Source organism: Osmia lignaria, chromosome 9, assembly GCF_051020975.1.
Source record: "Osmia lignaria lignaria isolate PbOS001 chromosome 9, iyOsmLign1, whole genome shotgun sequence".
Lineage (NCBI taxonomy): Eukaryota > Metazoa > Arthropoda > Insecta > Hymenoptera > Megachilidae > Osmia > Osmia lignaria.
The window spans coordinates 3,382,477-3,398,342 of NC_135040.1; the positions used below are offsets into that span (position 1 = coordinate 3,382,477).

General features: G+C 36.2%; 3 protein-coding genes across 12 annotated transcripts; 2 read left to right on the top strand and 1 right to left on the bottom strand.

Moving 5' to 3' along the window:
* Nucleotides 1–549: 549 nt before the first annotated feature.
* On the top strand, nt 550–11,641 carry LOC117601492 (short-chain dehydrogenase/reductase family 16C member 6). Of its 7 annotated transcripts, none has more exons than XR_013062683.1 (8): nt 550–684; nt 746–883; nt 948–1,142; nt 1,213–1,342; nt 1,420–1,537; nt 2,852–2,977; nt 3,047–3,696; nt 6,258–6,461. XR_013062683.1 is itself a non-coding variant. In XM_076689937.1 (8 exons), the coding sequence occupies exons 3-8, from the start codon at nt 9,583–9,585 to the stop codon at nt 11,572–11,574; spliced, it is 933 nt and encodes a 310-aa protein (XP_076546052.1). In that variant the 5' UTR covers nt 3,162–3,696; nt 6,258–6,462; nt 9,580–9,582; the 3' UTR covers nt 11,575–11,641. The 7 variants fall into 7 exon arrangements, 6 of the variants coding, with proteins under 6 accessions (XP_076546052.1, XP_076546047.1, XP_076546051.1 ...); XM_076689937.1 differs by lacking the exons at nt 550–684; nt 746–883; nt 948–1,142; ... (1 more) ...; nt 1,420–1,537; nt 2,852–2,977 and adding exons at nt 9,580–9,771; nt 9,887–10,246; nt 10,932–11,046; ... (1 more) ...; nt 11,334–11,444; nt 11,502–11,641 and having other exon boundaries at nt 3,162–3,696; nt 6,258–6,462; XM_076689932.1 differs by lacking the exons at nt 550–684; nt 746–883; nt 948–1,142; ... (1 more) ...; nt 1,420–1,537; nt 2,852–2,977 and adding exons at nt 9,577–9,771; nt 9,887–10,246; nt 10,932–11,046; ... (1 more) ...; nt 11,334–11,444; nt 11,502–11,641 and having other exon boundaries at nt 3,163–3,696; nt 6,258–6,462.
* A 187-nt stretch (nt 11,642–11,828) lies between these two features.
* On the bottom strand, nt 11,829–12,397 carry LOC117601528 (uncharacterized). Its single transcript, XM_034318378.2, has 2 exons — nt 12,270–12,397; nt 11,829–12,134 (listed from the first exon to the last, which is right to left on the bottom strand). The coding sequence occupies exons 1-2, from the start codon at nt 12,333–12,335 to the stop codon at nt 11,829–11,831; spliced, it is 372 nt and encodes a 123-aa protein (XP_034174269.1). The 5' UTR covers nt 12,336–12,397.
* A 909-nt stretch (nt 12,398–13,306) lies between these two features.
* On the top strand, nt 13,307–15,778 carry LOC117601464 (spermatogenesis-defective protein 39 homolog). Of its 4 annotated transcripts, none has more exons than XM_034318201.2 (10): nt 13,307–13,395; nt 13,786–13,872; nt 13,955–14,135; nt 14,237–14,418; nt 14,498–14,634; nt 14,700–14,727; nt 14,794–14,938; nt 15,035–15,276; nt 15,351–15,527; nt 15,589–15,778. In XM_034318201.2, the coding sequence occupies exons 1-10, from the start codon at nt 13,372–13,374 to the stop codon at nt 15,712–15,714; spliced, it is 1,329 nt and encodes a 442-aa protein (XP_034174092.2). In that variant the 5' UTR covers nt 13,307–13,371; the 3' UTR covers nt 15,715–15,778. The 4 variants fall into 4 exon arrangements, with proteins under 4 accessions (XP_034174092.2, XP_034174101.2, XP_034174108.2 ...); XM_034318210.2 differs by having other exon boundaries at nt 13,955–14,111; XM_034318217.2 differs by lacking the exon at nt 13,307–13,395 and adding an exon at nt 13,601–13,703.
* The last annotated feature ends 88 nt before the right edge of the window (nt 15,779–15,866 follow it).

Consider the following 15,866-nt stretch of genomic DNA (forward strand, 5'->3'; position numbering starts at 1 on the left):
ATTATTATGCAATTGTATATTATATTTAATTAATGTTCTTTTCATAGTAGCTGCAATATGCAGCCATTCATTCTGCATCGTTCAAAAGCCTCTATATTCTTTACACTTTGTGGTTCAGTGGAGGCGCGAAGATATAAATCAAATTTCTCTTTGAACCAATTTATTAAAAGGTACATTTCTTACACTTTACCTTAAATTGATTTATAACTGATTTGTTAGTTTATTTTATAGAAAATCATTAGTAAAACTTTATATATTAAAAAGTACTGTGTATAGTGCACATCTATGAAGTTTCTAATTAGAAACAAAGTAATACCATAATTATCGTTTGTCAAGGAATTTAATGAAAGTATTCGATCGGTATAAACATTGATTGATATATTTGTATAGTGGAGTAATTAGTTTCATGATGAAAAATTATGAGAAAATATATATTACTATTTTACTTATATCGCAGTAAAAGTTATCATAAACTCACGTTTAATTATAAAACTATCAATAATAACCTGTTCAATTAATTACACCAAGATGCCCAGTGTAATGAGTATCTTTAAATCCTCTCATTTGCATCTACTGTACGATCTCTTCCGGTTATCAATGAGAATAGCTTTTGCTATGATCCTAGCCACATTTAAAGTGGTTTTACCTTGTCGAGGAAAGAGTTTGTTAGGAGAAACGGTGTTGGTAAATGAAAACAATGTTCTTCCAAGAATTTTACCACTTCGATTACATTATTTTCTATTAGATCACCGGTGCTGGACACGGAATTGGTCGCGAATTGGCCGTTCAGTTAGCTTCTTTGGGTTGCATAGTCGTTTGTTGGGACATTGATATCGAAGCGAATCGATCAACAATTAACACGATTTCAAAAAACGGTGGAGAAGTAAGAAATAAACATTTATCAATGTATTTTTCCTATGTCAAATATGATAAATGATTTTGAATAGGGATACGGTTTCGCTATTGATGTGTCGAAGAGACTGGAGGTACGAGAAACCGTGCGCTTGATGAGGAAATCAGGTATACCGGAAGTGTCAATTTTAATTAACAACGCAGCCGTGTTATATCATCGTCCTTTCCTGAAACAAGATCCAGATATCGTGGAGAAGACATTCAATGTGAATGTTTTGTCAAATTTTTGGGTGCGTTCATTTCCGTTCACCTTAAGGGTGTCTCGATGAGCAAAAATACAAATTTAACGCCATTTATCAGACGATCGAAGCTTTCTTACCGGCCATGATACAAAACGGAAAGGGGCATGTAGTATGTATGAGCAGCATGTGCGGAATATACGGAGTGTCGCAAAAAGTAGCATATTGTTCGTCCAAGTTCGCGGTTAGGGGTAGGACTCGAAATGAATTAGAAAACAATTAGAGAACAAATTTGAAAATGGAATTAGAAAACATTTCCATTCGTTAGGATTAATGGAGGCCCTTCTCGAGGAATTTAGATTCGATTCGAAGGCTTCCAATATCAAATTCACCACTATTTATCCATTTTACATCAACACCGGTTTAGCTAGGGATCCAAAGTACAGGTAAAAATGAAATAACTTTAGGAGAGGGGAGAAGAAGGCGTTTCGTCTCGGGATCGTTAGTGGGGATGACAAGATACGATCCCTGCCCCAGACACCTATGATACGGCAATTCGGAACTCCTATACAGGGTGTCCCGTAACTCCTGTAACTCCCGGAAATGGGGGGCTGCTAAGGTGATTCTGAATAATATTTTCCTTTACCAAAATATGGTTTGAAGTTTCGTCTTTGAGTTATTAATACTGGCCAATCAGAGCGCGCCTTTAAAGAATAAATGAATAATGAATACGTTTGGGCTGTAGTTCCGGATACGACCGGTCGCCGATCAAGATTAAATTTTGAAGGGGCGGGGGAGGGGGGGGGGGGGGTGGGGACCCCAAATATAAAGTGGTATCTTTGGCTTCCTATTAGTTTCCGAGATATTAATTAAAAACTTTGCTAAGTATCAAACAGCCGTTGATGCAGCGGGGGTTCCAACCTGACTATCTATAGGGTGTCCTATATAAAATATTGAAGATACGACGACTGTTGCAGCGTTGCCGGTCGGAAATTTATTTTACTTAACCTATCCTAACCTAATCTACATATAAATGGTAACTAACGGTAACTTACGACAAGGAAAGGAAAATGTTACGAAAAGTTAAAAAAAAAAAAAAATGGATTTTACATGGGTCACCCTATAGAAACGGAAGCCGATATCGCTATGTTGTGAACGACTGTTCGACACTTGACGATGACGGTTGCTACAGCGAGGACGGTAGTGTTAGTTGCGTCGGTATAGGAAAGATTCTATGTTTTGTTCGAAAGTTTTAAATTAATATCTCGGAAACTAATAGGAAGCCGAAGATACCACTTTATATTTGAGGTCCCCTCCCCCCTTTCGTATTCGGAACTTTATCCTGCGTTTGTGCCATTGTGCCGTTTGTTGCGGCTGAAAGCCAACGCTCTCGTTTTTCGTTAATAACTCAAAAACGAAGCTTCAAACGACATTTTGGTAAAGGAAAATGTTGTTCAGAATCACCCCAGCAACCCTCAATTTTCGAGAGTTACAGGAGTTACTCTGTTTTTGGGTGCGTTCATTTCCGTTCACTTTAAGGGTGTCTCGATGAGCGAAATTACAAATTTAACGTGTCCCCAAGGGACACCCTGTATATTTGGACTGGATGCCGGGCGACCACCAGCGAGAACGCTGTCATCTCGCCGCCACCTAGCGGTCCCCGCCCGAACCAAAGGCGTCCGGGGAGACGGAATCCTCTCCCCCTCCACTAAACGCCTACACAATACCTTCCTCGTTCTGAAATATTATTTTTATCCTAGGTTTCCTTACATATTCGGAGCGATGTCGCCGGAATATGCGGCGAAAGAAGTGATTAAAGCGATCCGGAGAAATTATACCGAATATTCTATACCGAGATGTCTTCTTACATTAAACGCTATCAATAGGTATATATCATTATGTACTTATCGCTAGACCTTAGTGTCATTTTCGCCTTCCACGTTTACGGTTTCTAGAATCGTTCCCGAAAGCGTGATGCGGTTGATCCTGGATTTTCTCGCGGACGTGGAGCGGAAACAAAAGGAAGCTACTCGTTGTTTGCAAAAATGATATTCTCGATTGCATAAGACGTCACGATATTTGATTAATCGTCTGCGTTTCACTATTGCGTTTCACGATCACTTGTGTAACATAGGCATTTTAATATTACTTATGATTTATTTATCGATAAATGTTTATTAAGAACTGATCAAAGTTTTTATCAAGCTTCGAGCTCCAATATCTTTGCGTCATCAAATCAGGAGAATTTCATTAGATTCTAAGTTCATCTGCGTCAGTGATGTGCATCTTCGATGAAAGAGGCAGTCCTTGACCATGGACGTTGAACTGAACTGGTTCAAAGTCTGCATCCGTTCGCTTTAGTGAAACGGCAATCAGCCGGGCAAAACGTCTTTGCTGCAGCTTCGCAAATGGATTACGTCCGACCGTGATTCATCCGCCAATTTATGAGGTAATCGAACGATTTGTTTTCGCCGTGATTTTATTCTGCAGGTGTAACTTTATCGCTCCGTGTCCGGAAAAGAACCAGTTGCTTCTGGAACTTCAAACTCGCACGGCGAAGTGCATCCTGCAGTCGCATTTTGCATCGTTCTTCGCTGCATCTAAGGTACTTATAAAATTTTTCTTTCTTTATTTAATCGTTGTTTGCGCAATGGAACCTGACAGTTTAATAGCTATTGAATATCCTTGCGGGCAGAGTCAGTTTATAGATCACACGTTAATCGTGACAAACAAGCCACCTCCTCGACAGGTAGGAGACCTTTCCCAAATAGAAATCCATCTATGGCTAATAGAACATTCGAACAGTTTCACTACTTCTTGGAAAGGATGTTAAATTTGCAACGTTCACGAGATCACACTTTGGTTACACCTGCGCTAAATTTACCAATCTTCCTTTCGTAATATCTTCTCGGGTACACATTTCGTTCCCGAAGAAATTGAATTTCTGATTTTTCGAAAAATGCAATTTTTTTTGTTCTTGTATTTGTGAGATGATCGAGCAGCTTAATTTAAAAGAAAAAAAATCCATTATTGTAACATAGAATATAATTAATTTAAAAGAAGTATCGAATGATTCATAAAATGCTTTTAGAAATAAAAAGTGTAGTATCATTAATATCAAAACGGGTCGGTTCTTTCTTGCTCAAGGATCCCCCGAAACGGTCGAAATCAAAAGAAAAAGATACTTTTGCTATTGAATTTAGAAAGAGATGGAGCAGGACGAAAGAAGGGCGAATGGGATGGCATGGCTCGACTTATTTAGAAATACATATGTATATTCAAGCGGATCAGTCAAGTTCAAGCTGCTCGAGCTGTCAGATACACAGTTGAAATTTACATTCGTGCTCTTCGTTTCAAATTATCCAGAATTTGTTTTCAAGTGTAATATAATTCAGGGTGATGTTGCTCAATTAAATTAGTGTTTTCCAATTGGTAAATTGGAAAAATTTTGGTAAATATTCGGAAGTGTCACTCCTGCTAAAAAGAGGCTGTACATTTTTTTATCCCCCACGAGTTGAACAGTAAGATATTTAATTCGTTTTACTGACTAAGGGGCTGAGCCCCCCCAGACCCCCCTAAATGATACCGATACCCATTTTTCATATTTTTCACCGAGCACAGTGAACGCGTACGTGCCATCTTCGATGCTGTTCAGCAATTTTATAATGAAAAATTGTCAAAATAGTTTGTATGTCTATTGTATTTTGAAAGAACAGAATATTTCTTTTAGAAATCTTGAAAAACAGTTCGAAAGATCGACGAATAAAAATCTTCAGAAAAATATTTATTGACATTATTTTTGTTGATGCGCTGCCATAATAATATTATATATGATATTTTCTAACTGTAAGAAACCACAAAAAAAAATCAGCTCGATTCTGACAGGAGTGACACTTCCGAACATTTACCAAAATTTTTATTCAACTATTTTTTTAAATGTGTCACCAATTCACAGGAATTGGGAAACTTTAGTTCCTAATTAACAATTCTTAATTCCTAATTAATTAATAGACCTTGGGGATCGTTTGCAAGCCTTGTAACAAACACGTGCTGTGATGTAGAATTCTTTCTTAATCAATTCGGCATTGATCATAAAAGTACAATTTTTTCTGCTTATAATTCAAGGAACTACAACTGGTTTTACAGTTTAGATTATCGCTGATCGAAGCACATAACAAGTTGTTGCAAAGAAACTCAATTAGATCAAGAATATTTTGAAAAAGGAAAACATATGACAGTGATGAAATTATATCTAGTCATACATCAACTTGCATGTACGTTATCTTGTTTATGAATCTTGAATTATAGAGTTCTGGTTTGAATTCGTCATCGTTTCCGTAATTGCTCACTTATCTGGTTTCTTTCCACAATCGCAATTAATTTTCAATTTCTATTCATCTTAAAATTGGACTGACTTGATTTTTAATGACAGGAAAAATTTCAAATAAATCTCTCGACGATGGAATTTGCTCTGTGGCAATCAAGACCAATTATTGAGCGAAGCTCAATCTCTCCCGAAAAATGTATTTCGTTTTCCAGAGACTTATCCGATCTTGACCAAATTTGGCACTGCGCACCATGACCACAATGTAATAGTTATAGGCTATTGAAATAAAAAATCGGACCAACCATGGTGGAATAATCACCAAAAAACTGATCTTCAAAGGAAAAGCATTGAAAAAAGCTCAAGTCATAACGCGTAAATTTACAGTTAAATAAATTAGAATTGTTTTTTTAGTAATTTTATGGTACAATTGAAAATGAAAAAAAAAAAACGCCGCTCTGCCGTTCTTGTATCACCGCGAAATTTCGCTGTATGAGAGAATTAGAGGAGAGAGGACCGAAATTCCCCTCGAATCGTAACGTTCCTTCGAACCGATTTTATTAACAAACGCGCCAAGGTTCTTCGCTCTAAAAATTCACGCGGAAAAAAGTTGCTAAATTTACTATTACTTATTAATCAAGCCCTTGATCAAGCCGAAGCGGACAACAGATCTAGTAATAATGATTCATAATTCCAGCCGCGCCTAATCATAGTTTACTCGTGTACATATATGTTAATATAAAGTAATAACTAGGTAATTCCTACAAAGGAATTACAAAGTAATAACACCACTCCTTTGATCTGATATTCTAACAACAGCATCATTCTGTAATCCATCTCAGAGGTCTAGGTCACAACTGACTCAGCATCACCGTTCCAGGATTAACAAGTTTTAATACAGCGATGGATTTGAACTCGATGCTTCGTGTTTGAAGAATTACTTTCTCGTCCACGATATCAATCTTGGATGGCCAAGTCAATGATTCCAAGTCGAGTTTCCTGATTCGTGGATTGTTCACCTCAGCAGCGAGGCACAACAGGTTCAAGGTAGGAATTCATTCGTTTATTTTTCTTCTTTCTCATTGTAACTCAAGCAAAACGAGCGTGATTTATGGAACTTCATGCTGCTTCGTGCTCGGAATTGAAAATTCATAGTATTTCAAGTAAAACGCGAAAACATGGATTTTGTAGATCGTTCTGATCGTGCGCAATGATATACTACTGTGTCCAAAAAATAAGGTGACTGTTTAATTTAAACTTCGCGGCTTTATCCTAATTGAAAAATGTTTTCTCTGTAGATTGGCAGCTCTATGACTGTCTTCTCTTTCGAATATAACAAAAGTCACTTTATTTTTTGGACACAGTGGTATACCTAGTAATGGTTCTTTAAACCATCTCTTTTTCTATCCTGTTTACGAAGGCTCTTTCAGGGTAGCATAAACATGTTGTGCAACTATGATCGACGTGTATGATATTTTGTTAACAAAAACCGGGATTTTCTGTTCTGTTTCGGTGAACTGCATTTTATTTACACTATTCACGGTGGAGTGCTTTCGAAGTCGATGAAGTCATCGAGTAACAAGAAGTTACTGAAGCAACACTGGTGGATAATGAATGTCAGAAAAGTTGGAAGTCATTGCGTCATTGATAGAACATTGAACTTGTTTAAATCCATCGATCAAGGTTTCATAGATTTTATATTTTTCTAAGGTGATTTCAATAAAGAAGCAATTGGAAAAATTTCAAATTACTTTTCAATAATGAATTTTATATTTTTCTAAGGTGATTTCAATAAGGAAGCAATTGGAAAAATTTCAAAATACTGTTCAATATAGAATTTTATATTTTTTTAAGGTGATTTCAATAAAGAAGCAATTGGAAAAATTTCAAAATACTCTTCAATAAAGAATTTTATATTTTTCCAAGGTGATTTCAATAAAGAAGCAATTGGAAAAATTTCAAAATACTGTTCAATATAGAATTTTATATTTTTTTAAGGTGATTTCAATAAAGAAGCAATTGGAAAAATTTAAAAATACTCTTCAATAAAGAATTTTATATTTTTCCAAGGTGATTTCAATAAAGAAGCAATTGGAAAAATTTAAAAATACTCTTCAATAAAGAATTTTATATTTTTCCAAGGTGATTTCAATAAAGAAGCAATTGGAAAAATTTCAAAATTCTCTTCAATAAAGAATTTTATATTTTTCTAAGGTGATTTCAATAAAGAAGCAATTGGAAAATTTTCAATATTCTCTTCAATACAGAATTTTATTTTTCCAAGGCCTCCTCTTCAGGCCTTGGCCTGACTTCTTCTCCAACATCTCTCATTTATCATCATACGCGACTACAGAGCTTCGATACTCTTTAATAAAGAAGCAATTGGAATTGGTCCCCGTTTTTAGAAATTTACCGAATCAATAGGGGAAGGATGAGGATTAAAAGTTGATCGCCCTCCTAAATTACTCTCAGTCAGTGCGACTCCTTTCTCCTTGAAACGTCGATTTACCTGGTATCCGGTGCGGTGAACGATTCAAAAATCTGGTTTTTAGATTCGAATTCTTAATCATGGTGAACAAGCACCGTTAAGTCATTCTAATTACCATAAATCGAATTGCGAGCGGTGAACGGAAGTCGGAATATACAGGTTTGCCTTGGCAGATACCTGAAGAATCTAGATACAAGTTCACGATAAACTTCGCACGAACTAGACAGCTGGTTACAGTGTCTCCTGGCCAATGACACCGAGAATACAAGGTTGCTCTCTGCATTCGAGCTTCCTACACCATCATTCTGGAATCAGGCCATTTCCACCAGTTATTTTCGCAGCAAGTCTGGTAAAATTCTGGATGATTCGAGGTATAATGCTTTGAGATTGAAATATTTTTCTTCCAGATAAGTTCATTGGAGCTCTGCTGTTAAACGATTGATCGGGATTTTTGTGAATTTTTAACTGAAAATCTAGATTATCAATTTTGACCATTCTCTGCAAGCCGATCACAGTGGTCACTGTGAGCGTTTATATAGAATAAAATCAGAGATCGGTGGTGTCTTTGAGGAATGGTCACGGAAACCGATATTGCACGAGCTTTGAATTTCGTGTTCCTTAAATTAAAACTCTGGTTGTTTTGTTTTGATCGACTTTTAAATCATAATATCGCTCCAGTATGACAGCCACGAAGCGGATGGCGGCCTAGTGTAATATAGCGAAGACAAACTGGAACACCATATGTGATACAATTTAAGTATAAGAAAATTTTGTTAGATAAATAATTCTGGAATTCAATTGTTTATTAACAGAATGAATTAGATCGTGCGATTGCTTATATCTTCAACTGTATTTCTTCATTGATTACGCTTCTTGGGAAAGACGGAAGTTGTTATAATTATACACCCGTCTACAGCATTAGGAGCTCGGAGAAAGCTTAGTTATTAATTTTCCTCCGCACTGTTATTTGCCCCAGAAATGAAGAGTAACTTAAAATTGTTTCAAATTCAGAAATTATTAATTTTGAACCATGATTTCTCTTAGAAGGCGATCGACTTTCTTTTCCAGCATTCTATTTCAAATCTCCCATTCGTTCTGCAGAGACAAAAGAATTCACCATCGATTAGAACAGGTTCCAGCAAAAGAAAGATAAAAGCGTAATAAAACGCGGAAGCGATTAACAGGGCATGCAATAGCCTCAGCACGTGTAGCAAGTAAAATTGTACGCTCGTATGCAATCATTGAGACGGGCAACGCTTTCACGTAATTGCCAAGATATTATGTAAGCATAATACAGATTTTGTCGTTTCTGATTTGACCGGCTGATATCCACACCCTGTATCGCACCACGTGTTTCTACAACAATCAACAAAGTTGTCGTTCTGCGTGGTTTAAACCTTTCACTTTCACTGATTTTTATTCATACAGGCTATTTGAAATTTCGACTGGCCGAGTGAATCGTGGTTGCATGTTACAAGGAAATTGTTCGAAGGGAAAGGAAATACTTAAATTGCCATCAATTTTTTGGTTCTTACATATTGGATAATTAATAAAAGATTAGATCGCGGTTAATCGAGGCTCTGATTTCAATCCGAGTAATTTCATTACTGTGTCCTTTTTTTCATTGATAACAGTATCAGGATTTTGCAACTTTCATTTATTTTTATTTTCAGCAGACTATGATCTATTCAAGAGACGAAGCACTGATCGTAAATCCGAGGATGATCTACCCTTCGTCGACCTTCTGGCTATTTTTCACCGTTGAATTTTTAATCGGAGCACTTCTATCCGCTTTTCTTGCTGCTCTCGCGCTATTGAAGTCCCTGTTACCGAAACCGCCTCGAGATTTAACCGGAGATGTGGTCGTAGTAAGCATTCGAATTTCCTATATTAATAAATCATCATTTCTTGTAGAACCTCTTTTTGTCAGTGGATTTCTGAAATTCATTAATTCTTCTACTGACAAAGTATTTTCCTTTTCAGGTAGCAGGAGCCTCCTCGCCCCTCGGCAAATCCCTGGCCGAAGAATTCGCGAAAAAAGGATGCACCGTGGTTTGTATTGACAGTGACTCCAGATCCATCCAGGAAACAGCTTGCAGATTGAAGGCAACTCGTCCTAGCGTTGAAGAAATCACACCTAGACACAGAAAGGACGATTCCTCGAGGCACGAATCAATGATATATGCTTATCAATGCGATTTAATAGACAGGAATGATATTCGGAGAACGGCAGAGAGGATCAAGGAAGATATTGGAAGGGTTGATATCCTGGTTACCTGCGTTGGTAATCCGAATCAGGATATCTTCGATGCGACTAGTAGGACTCTGATGAGCCATTTTTGGGTAGGATTATTTATCTAATAAGAGAAAATTTCTTAACCCTTGAGTTATTAACCCTTTAAGGACGGAGCATTTTTCAACTTGCATAGAGTCAATGGCAGTGTGGAACTGTAGCACCCCCTATTTCCTCTTGATATTATCGATAACATTTAATATAATGGGTCCTTTTTTCTTTAATTCTTTCTTTGTACTTGTACAATATATAATCCTTAAGCTTAATATCAGTAGCCAACCCCCAGTTTATGAAAAAAATACAAAAATCTTTGTATGAAACTGTGCGCTTCACAGTTCCAGCGGCGTGGTGTTTAACTATCGCGCGCATGCGCACATAAGAAGCTGCGCGCAAGGCTGCGCAGTAGAGAGAGCACTGTCGCTCCTGCAGTGCCAATTTTTTAAAACAAAAGCTAACAATTTTCTGGAACAGCACCCCCACTAATTTTAGCTACGAGCCGCCACTGCATAGAGTATTATTAATTTAAAGTAAAATAAGTAATAATTCGATCCTTCAAAGCAGATATTATAAATCTTTACTGTCTACACATATAGCTGTGTTTCGAATTAAGAATATAATGCAACAGGTACGGAATTATAAATTACTGTGACAATTATATTTGGATCGTCCGCAAAGGGTTAAAGGAAAGGGTACTATAACAGCCTTTTTCTACTTTCAATTTTTTTTGGTTTATAGACAGCCATGGCATTCGTACCATTAATGTTGTATCGCGAACGAGCTCATATCGTTGGCGTAACTCCCGTTGCGTCGAGTCAAGATGCGTTCCATGGTTCAAGAGCAGCGATAGTCAGTCAGTTTTTCCACTGTAACATACTTTATCATAATACAATCTTTTTAATAAAGTAATTGACGTTGGATGGTCTGTACAGGTCTGAAAGAAAGTCTTTGTCAAGAATTGGGTAATTTCAGCAGTCAGCTGACGTTCCTGGCATTCACACCGATCGTCAAATCCAGGTCTAATGTTTTCAATTATGTAACGACCAGCTATCAGATTTGTTAATCGTGAATACAGAAATTTTATTCGCTGAACCTTTCACAAATTACAATAGATTAATCTATTTCTATTGGTTCTTAAAGCACGCCGAAGGAAAGCGAAGAACAAGTGGCTCGTAACATCGTGCGTGCTGTTAGAACGGATCAGAATACATTGAGCACCGGTTGGGTGTCCAGATTCTTATACCAAACAAGGTAAGAAATAAACACTGCAAATATTGAGACGGGAATAATTTAATTTTATTATTTCAGCTGTGCTGTTTACTATGGAATAACGCTCGTCACTCAATGGATCCATTCCCAGGGATGCGATTATTCTACATAAGTTTTATTTATAAAATAAAATCAATAGAAAAAAGGACACAGTAAAGATGGACAGTTCGATGGTCTGCAAACGATGATCGGGGCAAAAATTCAAGTGTTTTCCGTTACTATTAACAAATATGACACCAATAGAGATATTTATCCTAATTAAAAAAAGGAACATTAATTTTTCAATATTTCTGCAGCACGTCGAGACAACAGAAAGTGATCGAATTTATATCAGGCACAGACATTCTCTTCGTCGAAGAATGCCCGTCATTCGGGAAACAGAACGTCGTAATGACCGTTGTCCGAGTTTCCGGTGAATAATAGCCTGGCGGTCTCGTATCGAGAGCTCACGTGATTATGGAACACTCGTTTCAGCTCTTGCCTTTCGTTGATTTCCCGGTAGATCGATAGATTCATGTAGTACATCTTCGTTGCCACGGTGCACTCGAGCTCGCTGGCGAACGTGCCAACCATGTTCATGTAATCGCAGTACGTCTGACGGTCGGATATGTTCCATTCGGCCATCACAAACGGCCCGTACTCCTGCCAATTTTCTTTGATGTGTTGTACGACCTGTTGAACACCGTTCACATTGAGTTTTATACATTTGTAATAATCTACTGTGCGTTATTCGAATGAGCCAGAAATTAATTCTTAATTAACATAATACGAATAAATATTTGTATTTGAGAAAAATATAAAGCACACCATTGTACGTAGGTAGCGGTGCTCGTCTTCATTCCGCCAGAGGATGTAACTGATCGCTCGGAACATGCAATTGCCATCGCCGTAAATGCTGTGCACGCGAAACGTGCCCTCGGTGCACCTTAAACGAGCCGTACCTAATGAACGTAGATATAAATTAATGAACTTAAACAGAAAAAAAAAGATAGTGAAAATTAATCAGGGTACCTCTTTTGAAAAAGATAGAACGCTCGTTTTTGTTTTGTTTGATCCAACTGGTTCTAGTGTCCTGTCCTGGGAATTCAGTGTAAGGGATCCAATCGTTCTGCCGGAAGGAAACGTACTTCGCTCGTCGAATTCTCGAAGCGCTGCCAATGCTGTTAAAGTCTCCACGGTCCAAATACTGTTCGTGTCCGAATCTATTATACCTTTTTGCATTCTTGACCAGCGACGAGGGACGTACGCATCTGTCTATTAATAAGATACAATAATAAATAGAGAATCGTACGCGTACGTTCACTTTGAATGAAGCTGAAACGTTTTATTTTATGTATTCTATAATTTATATACTATGTTAATTAGGTACTTGAGATATTTTCTAGATTTGTTTCTTTTTTTATTTACTTCGTGAGTAATTAATGCGTGTTTGCTTGATTAGCGTTGATTAAGCGATAGAACAATTAGCGTCGACCGAGCCAAAGATTATTATTATTATTAATTCGTTGCCGCTTAGAATAACTTACCGTCCTCGAAGATGTGGCTGCAGAAATAAAAGCACCACAGGCAAGGTAAAAAGAGGGCTTTCAAGAATGCTAATATACGGACTTTGGTGATGTCCAGTTTAGGTTTAGTTCAATACCGAGAGAATTTCTCAGCTTCGTCAATTGCCGCATGTTTTGGTAATGTACAAACGTGACTCAGAACGAGTGCAACGTATGTATCCCTTCGGTACGTTCGTTCACGCGTGCATAATTTATACGAGCATAATTTTTTACGTTGCCATCCGCATTTTTGAACGACGTGACATCTAAATTGATTTTCTAATGTCTTTCCATTTCGAAATGCTCGAACTTCATTACGTATTATCAGGAAATCAAAGTGTATCTTGTAACCTATTGATCAATATATGACTGAAATACATTTAGGAAAGGTAAAATAATATTCTTGGTAATATTGTAGTATTAAATATTTTATTATCACTTTTAAAATGTTACTGTAACCATATCTTTCCGGGAAGCATTTTCTACAACTTCCTTTATTATTTTATCCTAATTGTCGATAAACCAATTCAAAATTCAATACTGTCGCCATCTATTAAAAGATGGCGGAAACTACTTGCCAAATTATCGACACATCTTCCGAGAGTCGGTAAACCAATTCAAAATTTGATACTACCGCCATCTATTAAAAGATTGCGGAAACTACTTGCTAAATTATCGACACATCTTTCGAGAGTCGGTAAACACAAAAGATTACTTGCCGTGTCTATCCCTTTAAAGTTGTAATTTACTTAATAAATACATAAATTTTATATTCACAGGACATTATAAATATGAGTTCTGCTAAAGATGATGAGGACTTTTGGTACAGCAGTGAGAAACGGTCCTTCTGTTTCGAAAACAATGAGGTTAGGTTTAGGTTATATTAATTCTTTTAGTAATTTCTACATCAAAAACGTAGTCAAAAACTAATAGGATTTAATTATGTAGGTGGATCAATTGTTTGGAGTATCTAAGACTGATACAGATAAATTATGGGCTGGTATTTCAAACACCTCAACATCAGAGGCATCCTTAAAAACTACGAGCGATTATCAGCCACTTAAACCCATGTTATCTGTTATCTCGGAGAAAACACTTTCTTGCAGTATGTCAGTGAAGTCATCTACAAGTCAATATTCGCAGTGTTTGAAATATATTCTATATACATTGCTTATATCAATCATAGATCATGATAAGATGCATTGTGTACAAACATTTTTTTGTTCACAGTTTTGGCACTCGATAAATTACAGAATCTCCAACCAGAACCAACAGTTGTACAACCAGACATAACACTTAGAAAAATTTTACTTGGCCAGTCTTATTCTTTGGAACCATACAAATCGATTGCCAGCAAAACTGCCTTGTTAGATGCAGCTATAATAAGCGGAGATGGAAATGCAATTTTAGTTGTAATTGTTTTCACTACTCTGATTGTTTCAGTTGTTCTTATTAAAATTCATTTTATACATACTCCAATGTATGTTTCAGATTATATTATTTCTTACAAATACTCTTAAGAGATCTTTGGTTCAAAGAATATTAGCAGAAAGACCAGATGCTGTAAATGTTTACATAAGATATCTTTCAACAAGGATGCAAATAAATGAAATTACCGATATCTTGACGTATGTATTCTTTTTGATTTTTATAACCACATCATTATGTTTCCATTAATTCATAATTCTTACAGAATGCTAGGACAAACAATGGATGCTGCTGTAAGTTTCTATGTAATAGGATGTTTTTAACTGTTCATCGTATGTAACAGTTATGTTTTTTTCTAGATGAAAACTTTACACATTATAATAAAAAATACACGCGATCCTGACAGACTTTTACAGAAACTTCGAAATAGTTATAAGACGCAATTTTCGGCTTTAAATGATTGTAAAGAAGCTTCATTTGTTCAATCTTACATACAGTTACTGGGTAACTATCTCTTTTAAATATTAAAACAGTAGAGGGATCCGTAATTACAAAATTAGCAATGAAAACAGTGACTTAATTGGATTAATGCATTAACAGAATGGCAAACGGTAGTAAAGAAAGTAGATGGAAACGAAGAAATCGAACTAAATTCATCTGTTCTTGACTGTCTAAGACATGCATGTAAAAGTCATTGGAATGTAGCAGAAGGGACATTAATGTCTCCTACAAGATTATCTCAACAACACGATATATCTCCTAGGCAATATCAGAAAGTTGCATTAGAAGTTAGAACATCAGCTGGTGAATGGGATGATATTGATAAATTACTTTTAACAAAGGTGACACATAAAACTCCATATCAAATGTTTAAATATCGTAATAAAACTAACTTATGTCAATTCGTAATTGCTAGGGTTGGCTAAATAGTAAAAAGTTACAAATCCATCTGCCTATTGAAGATATATTAAAAATATTGCAGAAAAGCAAGGCACCCTCCAGTGTTCTTGAGAAATATTTGAAATACGTAGACAATATAGAGAGACGATTGGAATTAGCGAGAAATATGCATTGTTTTAGAATAGCAATCGACGTAAGTATAAGATCATTTGTAATCGATAGAATTTATACTTTAATGCGACTATTCTTTTTAGATACTTGTACAACAAGCAGATCGTGCTACATTAATGGAATATAAAACAAAGTTGCAACCACAATCAGAGGAATATTTTTACGCGGAAAGCGCTTTGCGTTTACCATCAGTTAAATGGAAAAACTAGGATTAATATTTTACTACGTTTAAATATTTATTATATAAAAAAAAAAGGACCATATATCTTTGTACAGTGGAGTTTGATTTATGCTTTCATATAATCTATATAAACTGCAATCCCTTTACCTTTGTTTTGTAAAATATTTTATTATATCAGAT

Coding starts and splice junctions, on each gene's coding strand:
- LOC117601492 (XM_076689937.1), top strand. CDS start 9,583: ATGATCTATTCAAGAGACGAAGCACTGATCGTAAATCCGAGGATGATC. Junction 10,247..10,931: donor CTCTGATGAGCCATTTTTGG/GTAGGATTATTT, acceptor TTTGGTTTATAG/ACAGCCATGGCATTCGTACC. Junction 11,047..11,125: donor TTCAAGAGCAGCGATAGTCA/GTCAGTTTTTCC, acceptor TGGTCTGTACAG/GTCTGAAAGAAAGTCTTTGT.
- LOC117601528 (XM_034318378.2), bottom strand. CDS start 12,335: ATGTTCCGAGCGATCAGTTACATCCTCTGGCGGAATGAAGACGAGCAC. Junction 12,135..12,269: donor ACCGCTACCTACGTACAATG/GTGTGCTTTATA, acceptor GGTGTTCAACAG/GTCGTACAACACATCAAAGA.
- LOC117601464 (XM_034318201.2), top strand. CDS start 13,372: ATGACTGAAATACATTTAGGAAAG. Junction 13,873..13,954: donor TCTGTTTCGAAAACAATGAG/GTTAGGTTTAGG, acceptor TTAATTATGTAG/GTGGATCAATTGTTTGGAGT. Junction 14,635..14,699: donor GAAATTACCGATATCTTGAC/GTATGTATTCTT, acceptor TAATTCTTACAG/AATGCTAGGACAAACAATGG.